An 11,791-nucleotide genomic window follows, 5' to 3' on the forward strand; every position below is an offset into this window, starting at 1 on the left:
GGCCCTCCGAGAGGGGTGGCCCCTCCCGGTGGACCCCCGGAACCCCTCCGGTGGCCCCGGTACAATACCGATATGCCCCCGAAACTTTCCGGTGTCTGCATGACAACTTCCCATATATAAATCTTCACCTCCGGACCATTCCGGAACTCCTCGTGATGTCCGAGATCTCATCCGGGACTCCGAACAACATTCGGTAATCACATACAAGTCTTCTTAATAACCCTAGCGTCACCGAACCTTAAGTGTGTAGACCGTACGGGTTCGGGAGACATGCAGACATGACCGAGACGGCTCTCCGGTCAATAACCAACAGCGGGATCTGGATACCCATGTTGGCGCCCACATGCTCCTCGATGATGTCATCGAATGAACCACGATGTCGAGGATTCAATCAACCCCGTGTACTATTCCCTTTGTCAGACGGTACGTTACTTGCCCAAGATTCGATCGTCGGTATCCCAATACCTCGTTCAGTCTCGTTACCGGCAAGTCACTTTACTCGTACCGTAATGCATGATCCTGTGACCAGACACTTGGTCACTTTGAGCTCATTATGATGATGCACTACCGAGTGGGCCCAGTGATACCTCTCCGTCATACGGAGTGACAAATCCCAGTCTCGATCCGTGTCAACCCAACAGACACTTTCGGAGATACCTGTAGTGCACCTTTATAGTCACCCAGTTACATTGTGACGTTTGGTACACCCAAAGCACTCCTACGGCACCCGGGAGTTACACGATCTCATGGTCTAAGGAAGAGACACTTGACATTTGGAAAAGCTCTAGCAAAACGAACTACACGATCTTGTGCTATGCTTAGGATTGGGTCTTGTCCATCACATCATTCTCCTAATGATGTGATCCCGTTGTCAACAACATCTAATGTCCATAGTCAGGAAACCATGACTATCTGTTGACCAACGAGCTAGTCAACTAGAGGCTTACAAGGGACGTATTGTGGTCTATGTATTCACACGTGTATTACGATTTCCGTATAATACAATTATAGCATGAATAAAAGACAATTATCATGAACAAGGAAATATAATAATAATCCTTTTATTATTGCCTCTAGGGCATATTTCTAACATAAGCACCTCCAGCAAATTGTCCGGCGCCTCCTGATGGAGGGAGGTCGCCGACGTCGTAGGCTTGCCTTTCTTATGAAGGCGCCGCCTGTCGGACTCTGGAATCGTTGATGGTTCCGGAGCATTGTCCGGCCCGGGGCCGGACTTGGATCCCTACGGGGCTTTACCCCCTCTGGGCCTAGAGTCCGGGAGGTCGCCTTGCGGCACCTCCAGGACCACCTCCTCCTGGTTTAGTCCCTTTCGGGACTCCACCTCGGCGTCGTTCGTAGGGAGAGGGGAGGAGGCCGTCGGAAGTGAAGCACTATTCACATCCGACGAATCCAAGGAGCCGCTCGTCGAATCGTCGAGCTGAGCCTTGGGCGGACTGCATGATCAAATACATCGTCAGAAAATGCCAAATAATGGAGGGGCGTAGTAAGTTATCCGGATAGCCGGACACTTACGATCTTGCCAGGGGCTTGACCCTGGACGGCCATTCCTTCCTACCGCCTTCGGCACCGGAGGCATAGTCCGGCAGAAGGGCTTTCCCCTTCTTGGATCCTCCGGCCTCCCCAGTTGGGGCGGCCTTTCTTTTCTTTCCTCCCCCCGTCGGAGAGGAGAGGTTTCTTATTCTTCCTCCTCCTCGTCTTCAGAGGCGCAGGGTGCTTCGGGGTTGTTGGGCGATGAACCCGACACCCCCAGGTGCCGGGAGCTCTTGCGAGTCTCTGTTGCCTTCTTCTTGGCCTTCTTCTCCGGCACCATGTGAGGTGCCGGAACCAGCAGCCCTGTCAATTGGGCGTTCGCTGGGTCTTCTGGTAAGGGAGCCAGACAGATCATCTGCCCGGACGTCTTCAGCCAGTCCTGTTAAAGGAAAGGGAGGTTAGATCCCACATAGAGTCAGACTATGAAATATAAAGGTCCCGTAAAGGGTAGAGTAGCTTACCTTGCTGGCCTGGCGCCGAGAGCTGAATCCGCGATCTTCGGTAGCGGATGCGGGTGCCTCAACGACCTTAAACAGCACCTTCCAGGCATCTTCGTACGAAGTGTCGAAAAGCTTGCTCAAGGTTTGGTGTTGTGCCGGATCAAACTCCCACAATTTGAAGGCCCGCTGTTGGCATGGGAGGATCCGGCGGATGAGCATGACCTGGACTACGTTGACAAGCTTGAGATTCTTGTTCACCAGCTTTTTGACGCAGGTTTGAAGTCTGGTCAGCTCCTCTGAATCCCCCCATGTTAAGCCCGTCTCTTTCCAGGAAGTGAGCCGTGTGGGGAAGCTAGATCGAAATTCGGGGGGCCGCCGCCCATTTGGGATCGCGCGGCTCGGTGATGTAGAACCACCCCGATTGCCATCCCTTTATTGTCTCCACGAAGGAGCCCTCGAGCCATAGGACGTTGGCCATCTAGCCCACCATGGCACCTCCGCACTCCACTTGGCGCCCGCCCACTACCTTCGGCTTGACATTAAAAGTCTTCAGCCATAATCCGAAGTGGGGCTGGATACATAGGAAGGCCTCGCACACGACGATAAATGTCGAGATGTTGAGGATGAAGTTCGGGGCCAGATCGTGGAAGTCCAGGCCGTAGTATAACATGAGCCCCCGGACGAACGGGTGAAGAGGAAAACCCAGTCCGCGGAGGAAATGGGGGAGAAATACAACCCTCTCATGGGGCCTAGGGGTGGGGATGAGTTGCCCCTCATCCGGAAGCCGGTGCGCGATGTCGTCAGACAAGTATCCGGCCTTCCTCAGCTTTTTGATTTTCCCCTCCGTGACGGAGGAGGCCATCCATCTACCTCCCGCTCCGGACATGATTGGAGAAGGTTGAGGTGGGAAGTGCGGGCATGGGCGTTGGAGCTCGAGCGCGCAGGGACGAATAAGCAAAGGAGGAAGAAGGCGTGAATGGAAAGGGCGGATTCTTATCCCTTTATATGGGCGGCTGAAACTACGAGCTCCCACCAGCCTAATAAAACTTGCTTATCTCCCAAGCGCCGCGGTTAATGGCGCGGTTGGGTTGCCCACGCCCGTATTGATGAGAATCCCGGAATAAGGGGACACGATCTCCGCTTTGACAAGACGTACCAAGGAAACCGCCTTGCTAAACGCGCTGAGGTGGAGCGGTATAATGAATAAAAGCCTGGCTGTGGCGTGATGTCACGTTGCGTAATACGTCAGCAGATCTGATTGGTGCAAATATTATTCTCTCTACGGTGGAATGTGGAACTTATTTTGCAGAGTCAGACACTATCCTGGTGTTCAACATCTTCTATGAAGTATTCGGAGGAGGAACCCGCCTTGCAATGCCGAAGACAACTTGCACACCGGACTCATCGTCATTGAAGCCTGGTTCAGGGGCCACTGAGGGAGTCCTGGATTAGGGGGTGTCCAGATGGCCGGACTATGACCTTTGGCCGGACTCCCGGACTATGAAGATACAAGATTGAAGACTCCGTCCCGTGTCCGGATGGGACTTTCCTTGGCATAGAAGGCAAGCTTGGCGATACGATATGAAGATCTCCTCCCATTGTAACCGACTCTGTGTAACCCTAGCCCTCTCCGGTGTCTATATAAACCTGAGAGTTTTAGTCCATAGGACAAATAACAATCATACCATTGGCTAGCTTCTAGGGTTTAGCCTCTCTGATCTTGTGGTAGATCTACTCTTGTACTACCCATATCATCAATATTAATCAAGTAGGAGTAGGGTTTTACCTCCATCGAGAGGGCCCGAACCTGGGTAAAAACATCGTGTCCCTTGTCTCCTGTTACCATCCGCCTAGATGCACAGTTCGGGACGCCCTACCCGAGATCCGCCGGTTTTGACACCGACACCTATCATTTAACTCATTGAGCAAATCATTTTGAGCTTTAAGCACTTGTTCTACTTGAGTGGTAACCATAGAAGCATGTTTGCTAATGAGTTCAAGTTCACCCTTAACTCTAGACATATAATCACTCAAGTATCCAATCATAAAGCATTACTTTTCAATTGTCTACAAACATAAGCATTGAAGTTTTCTTGTTTAGCCACAAAGTCATCAAACTCATCCAAGCATTGGCTAGCAAACTTAGTAGACGGGATTTCAACTTTATCATATCTATAGAGAGAATTTACCTTCACTACCTGTGTCGAGTTATCAAGACCATGTATTTATTCAATAGGTGGTATATTAAGGCCATGTATTTCTTCAACATGAGGTAAATTCTTAACATCTTCAACTTTAATACCTTTTTCTTTCATAGATTTCTTTGCCTCTTGCATATCTTCAAGGCTGAGAAATAGAACACCCCTTTTCTTCGGAGTTGGCTTAGTAGTTGGCTCAGGAAGTGTCCAATTGTTTTCATTTGCCAACATATTATTCAATAGCAATTCAGCTTGATCAACTGTTCTTTCCCTGAAAACACAACCAACACAACTATCGAGGTGGTCCTTGGAAGCATCGGTTAGTCCATTATAAAAGATATCAAGTATTTGATTTTTCTTAAGAGGATGATCAGGCAAAGCATTAAGTAATTGGAGAAGCCTCCCCCGAGCTTGTGGGAGACTCTCTTCTTCAATTTGCACAAAATTATATATTTCCCTTAAAGCAGCTTGTTTCTTATGAGCGGGGAAATATTTAGCAGATAAGTAGTAAATCATATCCTGGGGACTACGCACACAACCAGGATCAAGAGAATTAAACCAAGTTTTAGCATCACCCTTTAATGAGAACGGAAATAATTTAAGGATATAGTAGTAACGAATTCTCTCGTCATTAGTGAATAGGGTGGCTATATCATTCAATTTAGTAAGGTGTGCCACAACAGTTTCAGATGCATAGCCATAAAAAGGATCAGATTCAACCAAAGTAATTATCTCAGGATCGACAGAGAAATCATAATCCTTATCAGTAACAAAGATAGGTGAAGTAGGAAAAGCAGGGTCATATTTCATTGTAGCATTTAGAGAATTTTCCTTAAGCTTAGCTAGTAACTTCTTAAGATCAGATCTATCATTGCAAGCAAGCAAATCTCTAGCAGTTTCTTCATCTATAACATAACCCACAGGAACAACAGGCAATTCATATTTAGGGGGAGAATCTTCATCATCACTTTCATCAATATTATCAATTTCAATAATTTCATTCTCTCTTGCCCTAGCAAGTTGTTCATCAAGAAATTCACCTAGTGGCACATTATTATCAAGTATAGAAGTAGTTTCATCATAAGTATCACGCATAGTAGAAGTGGCCTCATCAATAACACGCGACATATCAGAATTAATAGCAGAAGCAGGTTTGGGTGTCGCAAGTTTACTCAAAACAGAAGGTGAATCAAGTGCAGAGCTAGATGGCAGTTCCTTACCTCCCCTCGTAATTGAGGGAAAAATCTTAGTTCTTTCATCTTTCAAGTTCCTCATAGTGAGCAGCAGATATAAATCCCAAGTGACTCAAATAATAGAGCTATGCTCCCCGACAACGGCGCCAGAAAATAGTCTTGATAAACCACAAGTATAGGGGATCATAATAGTTTTCGAGGATAGAGTATTCAACCCAAATTTATTGATTCGATACAAGGGGAGCCAAAGAATATTCTCAAGTATTAGCAATTGAGTTGTCAATTCAACCACACCTGGATAATTTAAAAATCTGCAGCAAAGTATTTAGTAGCAAAATAATATGGAAGTAACGGTAACAGTAGCAAAAGTAACAGTAGCAGTTTTGTAGTAATTGTAACAGTGACAATGGTAAACTAACTAAGCAAAGAGAAATATGTGAAAAGCTCGTAGGCATTGGATCAGTGATGGATAATTATGTCGGATGCGATTCCTCATGCAACAGTTATAACATAGGGTGACACAGAACTAGCTCCAGTTCATCAATGTAATGTAGGCATGTATTCCGAATATAGTCATACGTGCTAATGGAAAAGAACTTGCATGACATCTTTTGTCCTACCCTCCCGTGGCAGCGGGGTCCTTATGTAAACTAAGGGATATTAAGGCCTCCTTTTAATAGAGTACCGGACCAAAGCATTAGCACTTAGTGAATACATGAACTCTTCATATACGGTCATCACCGGTAAGTATCCCGATTATTGTCACTTCGGGGTTAACGGATCATAACATATAATAGGTGACTATAGACTTGCAAGATAGGATCAAGAACTCACATATATTCATGAAAACATAATAGGTTTAGATCTGAAATCATGGCACTCGGGCCCTAGTGACAAGCATTAAGCATAGCAAAGTCATACCAACATCAATCTCAGAACATAATGGATACTAGGGATCAAACCCTAACAAAACAAACTCGATTAGATGTTAAATCTCACCCAACCCATCATCGTCCAGCAAGCCTACGATGGAATTACTCATGCACGACGGTGAGCATCATGAAATTGGTGATGGAGGATGGTTGATGATGACGACGACGACGGATTCCCCTCTCCGGAGCCCCGAACGGACTCTAGATCAGCCCTCCTGAGAGAGTTTAGGGCTTGGCGGCGGCTTCGTATCGTAAAACGCGATGAATCCTCCTCTCTGGGTTTTTTCTCCCCGAACGTGAATATATGGAGTTGGAGTTAAGGTCGGTGGAGCTCTAGGGGGCCCACAAGGCAGGGGGCGCGCCCTGGGGGGGGGGGCCCACCCTCGTGGACAGGGTGTGGGCCCCCTGGCCTTGATTCTTTCACCAGTATTTTTTATTAATTCCAAAAATAACTTCCGTGGAGTTTCAGGTCATTCCGAGAACTTTTATTTATACACAAAAATAACACCATGGCAGTTCTACTGAAAACAGCATCAGTCCGGGTTAGTTCCATTCAAATCATGCAAGTTAGAGTCCAAAACAAGGGCAGAAGTGTTTGGAAAAGTAGATACGACGGAGACGTATCATGGGGTTGTGCTCGGAGGGTTGGAGCTAGATGTTGATGTTCCTGGAGCTGATGCCATGACCATGAGGAAGTTTTTCTGGTCTCGAGACGGCATGGGCTGCTTGTCTCTCTATGATGACGCCGCTCTCTAGGCTATTAGCTTTCTACAGTGTCTGTATGGGTTTGTTGTTCTAGACTACAATTACAAGAGCATGATGACTTATCGAGAGCTTGCTCGTTCGGCTGTTGTCTTGGCGGCCTCGCTGGTTCGATCTTCGTTGCCCGTTGTGGCTGGTGATGTCTCTGCCGTCGTGGGTGACGTCAATGCTGCTTCGCGGCGGCAGATGCTACATGCTTGGTTGGTTTCTACGGCCTGTATTTTCTAGGAGTGTCGTTTTTTCCCGTTGGTTAGTTGATAGATCATTTTCCTGTGATGCCGCCTGATATATGTTGAGATAGTTGTGTATGAGATGAGTAGTTGGTTGTAATAACATTCGGAGATTCACTGTTCGTTTATTAAATGTGTGCCTGTATCTTCTCCTTCTCCTGGCCTTGTTGCTCGTGCAGAGTATGATAAATTGTGTTCTGTCTCTCTATTGTGCCATGCTAAATTAACATGCCTGGTGTTACATGTCTTAAAATTACATTGTACCTTCTTATTGGTTTCCAATGTCTTTGGGCATGGTGTATCTCTGACGCTTACATGCCGCGTCGTCCGGACGTGGCCTGTGTTGAGGATGCTGTTGGGGTTGGTGTTGGTTTGTCGGCTGCTTGTGGACGCGGTCGTGGCCGTGCTGCTCGTGGACGTGGTCTGGCCATTGCCGGGGTGGGGGTGTTGATGTAGGGGTGCCGATCATGGGCGAGCTACTGGTGGACGTTGTCGCGCCACTACTGGGGAGGTGGCTGATGCATCTGGTGTTGGTCGTGGGCGGGCTGCCGGTGGTCGTGGACGGGGCGCTGGCCGTGGGTGGTCTGGCGCAGGGGGGTCCGGACGTGGGCTGACAGCCTGTGGCTGTGGACGGGCCCCTGGCCATGGGGTTTCTGATGCAGGTGGGGGCGGTCGTGGGCGAGCTGCCCGTGGTCGTGGACGGGCCAATGGACGTGGGGTTTCTGATGTAGGGGGTGCCTTTGCGTCCAATCCTGTTGCTGGATCTTGGCCAGGTGCTGCATGGAGGGTGTCATCTGCTGTAACGGGGCGAGGCGGCGTGACTGGCCCAAGTAGTAGGGGTGTCTGTAGACCCGTCCTTGGTCGTGGTGCTGGTCCTGAGCGTGCTGCAGGCGCTGGGCGTGCATCAGTCCTTGGGATTGCTAGGCGTTACATGCCACGGCTGCCCGTTGGGTCTCCTTCTCGAAGCCGTACATGTGCATGCCTATCTACTTTTATTCCTTCGTTGTTTCGTTTGGTAGGCTGTTTTGCTGAGGAAGTTGATTGTTGTTTTGTTCTTGTGTTGTTAGGCGATGGTTAGTTTCCCTTTCTGAGTAGGCGACGTTTGTAAAGACCATATCCGAACCGCATGGCAATAAACAGAGCCACTTTGCAACAATGCAGGAAGCGGCTAGGAAAGATGTGGAGAGGGCATTTGGTGTCCTTCAAGCTCGTTGGGGAATTGTTCATGCCGCTGCAATGATGCGGGAATTGGAAACTTTGTGGCAACTCATGACATGTTGTGTTATTTTGCACAATATGATTATGGGGAATGACAATGATGGTATAGCCCAAACCAATGACTTCGAAGCATCAGGAGAACCGAAAGATCGAGATGCAATTTAGCTCATGAACTTTTTGCAGATGCATCCGAATCTTCGAGATCACTCATCAGGTGCACGCGTAGCTACTCAATGATCTTGTGAAACATACGTATGTGGACCCACAGTGAAAACCAAAGAGTCGATGTTTGAGTTCTGTCTCTCTATTGGTTTCCAGCGTCTTTGGGCATGGTGTATCTCTAACGCTTACATGCCGCGTCGTCCGGACATGGCCTGTGTTGAGGATGCTGTTGGGGTTGGTGTTGGTTTGTCGGCTGCTTGTGGAGGCGGTTGTGGCCGTGCTGCTCGTGGACGTGGTCGGGCCATTGCCGGGGTGGGGGTGTTGATGTAGGGGGTGCCGATCATGGGCGAGCTACTGGTGGACTTTGTCGCGCCACTACCGGGGAGGTGGCTGATGCATCTGGTGTTGGTCATGGGCGGGCTGCCGATGGTCGTGGACGGGGCGCTGGCCGTGGGTGGTCTGGCGCAGGGGGGTCCGGACGTGGGCTGATAGCCTGTGGCTGTGGACGGGCCCCTGGCCATGGGGTTTCTGATGCAGGTGGGGGCAGTCGTGGGCGAGCTGCCCGTGGCCGTGGACGGGCCAATGGACGTGGGGTTTCTGATGCAGGGGGTGCCTTTGCATCCAATCCTGTTGCTGGATCTCGGCCAGGTGCTGCATGGAGGGTGTCATCTGTTGTAACGGGGCGAGGCGGCGTGACTGGCCCAAGTAGTAGGGGTGTCTGTAGACCCGTCCTTGGTCGTGGTGCTGGTCCTGAGCGTGCTGCAGGCGCTGGGCGTGCATCAGTCCTTGGGATTGCTAGGCGTTACGTGCCACGGCTGCCCGCCGGGTCTCCTTCTCGAAGCCGTACATGTATCTACTTTTATTCCTTCGTTGTTTCGTTTGGTAGGCTGTTTTGCTGAGGAAGTTGATTGTTGTTTTGTTCTTGTGTTGTTAGGCGATGGTTAGTTTCCCTTTCTGAGTAGGCGAAGTTTGTAAAGACCATATCCGAGCCGCATGGCAATAAACAGAGCCACTTTGCAACAATGCAGGAAGCGGCTAGGAAAGATGTGGAGAGGGCATTTGGTGTCCTTCAAGCTCGTTGGGGAATTGTTCATGCCGCTGCAATGATGCGGGAATTGGAAACTTTGTGGCAACTCATGACATGTTGTGTTATTTTGCACAATATGATTATGGGGAATGACGATGATGGTGTAGCCCAAACCAATGACTTCGAAGCATCAGGAGAACGGAAAGATCGAGGTGCAACTTAGCTCATGAACTTTTTGCAGATGCATCCGAATCTTCGAGATCACTCATCAGGTACACGCGTAGCTACTCAATGATCTTGTGAAACATACGTATGTGGACCCACAGTGAAAACCAAAGAACCGATGTTTGAGTTTTGTACTTAAGATAAATTTTATGTAAACACTATTTATGTTCGGTAAGAAACATTAGTATTTACGTGAGGCAATGACATGTGTGATCAATATGCATGGATCTGAGAGTCCGGATTTAAAATATGAGGATGCCAAGAGCGAAATGTGAGGGCTTGACCGGATGTGTGTGCGGACGTGCTCGGACGCGTCCGCAGACGTATAGGGACGGCTTTGCCAAATCCGGCTGTAATACTCTTATATGGTAACACTTTCAAAAATTTAAATACCTCTCGGTAAGTATCGTAGTAGTTGAGGAAAAAAATCTCTCTGCTTGCCGCTCAGAAGGGGAGACACTTGCCGGTTGCCAAGACATGTCATGCCTGGCCCCCAAATGACATGTGGGGCCAAATGCTACCGCTCTAGAACGTTCTCCATCAACGACGGTAGTACTCCCTGCCGCACCGCGCTCGTTCCACCACATTTCAGAAGTTTCCATCACCTTCCAGACTCCCCGCCTACGGCGACCTATATAATCTCCTTCCCCCTCCCGTCGCATCACAACCAAAGCATTCCACAAAATCAAGAAGCAGACAAGCAGTCCAACGCCGAGGAGATCAATCACAATCACCGAGCGAGAATGGAGGGCAGGATGTTCGGGCTGGAGACCCCGCTGATGACGGCGCTGCAGCACCTGCTGGACGTCCCAGACGGCGAGTCCGGCGGAGCCGGCAGTGCCGGCGGTGAGAAGCAGGGCCCGACGCGCGCCTACGTCCGGGACGCGCGCGCCATGGCGGCCACCCCCGCCGACGTGAAGGAGCTGCCGGACGCGTACGCCTTCGTGGTGGACATGCCGGGGCTCGGGTCCGGCGACATCAAGGTGCAGGTGGAGGACGAGCGGGTGCTGGTGATCAGCGGCGAGCGCCGGAGGGAGGAGAAGGAGGACGCCAAGTACCTGCGGATGGAGCGCCGCATGGGCAAGCTGATGCGCAAGTTCGTGCTCCCCGAGAACGCCGACATGGAGAAGATCTCCGCCGTGTGCCGCGACGGCGTGCTCACCGTCTCCGTCGAGAAGCTGCCGCCGCCGGAGCCCAAGAAGCCCAAGACCATCCAGGTCCAGGTCGCCTGAGATGCGTCTGCGTGCGCGTCGAATCGAAGCAGAGTGCGAGTGAGTAGCGAGTTTCCTGTGATGAGCGATGGTCTGTCTGTCTTTTGGTTTCGTCTGCTGGAGGGTGTGTGCCGTGTCACTGGTGATGGCTTGATGTTTCGTTAGTGGAAACGGGGATGTTCTGCGGCTTCGCCTGAATGAAACATGCGAATCTCTTGGCCACATTTCTCTACTCCTATAAAATACCCAGTTGATGGTAATGGTGTGCCTGCCATACCTGATTTTCGACTGTCAAATGTGCATCCAACGCATGGGAGCTAACTATGATTTATGTTTGTAAAAAAAGCCTTATTCTCTTCGTTCAGCTCCAATCATCCCCTCCTTATCCAAATCCTATGACCGAAGGCATTGGATCCTTCACGAAAACGAATGAAAACAGTGGAACCAAAGAGGGCAGCGCCGCTGCCGCTCTACACACCGCCGGCGCCGCCGACGCAGTCCGCTCCTAACACCCTCTTCCGCCTCCTCACTGCAACAACATCCCCACCTCTCACTACCACCTCCCCCCTCCGACCCTCCCCGATTTCTCCCCCCGCCTGCCCCGTCTCCTCCGACGCCGACGTGGGCAAACACGCAGCCGCC

General features: G+C 50.1%; 1 protein-coding gene across 1 annotated transcript; it reads left to right on the top strand.

The window, feature by feature from the left end:
* Nucleotides 1–10,617: 10,617 nt before the first annotated feature.
* On the top strand, nt 10,618–11,409 carry LOC119338110 (17.5 kDa class II heat shock protein-like). Its single transcript, XM_037610411.1, has one exon. It carries the CDS (start codon nt 10,682–10,684, stop codon nt 11,168–11,170), a length of 489 nt encoding a protein of 162 aa, XP_037466308.1. The 5' UTR covers nt 10,618–10,681; the 3' UTR covers nt 11,171–11,409.
* Nucleotides 11,410–11,791: the final 382 nt, after the last annotated feature.

Source organism: Triticum dicoccoides, chromosome 7B (genome assembly GCF_002162155.2).
Source record: "Triticum dicoccoides isolate Atlit2015 ecotype Zavitan chromosome 7B, WEW_v2.0, whole genome shotgun sequence".
Taxonomy (NCBI): domain Eukaryota; kingdom Viridiplantae; phylum Streptophyta; class Magnoliopsida; order Poales; family Poaceae; genus Triticum; species Triticum dicoccoides.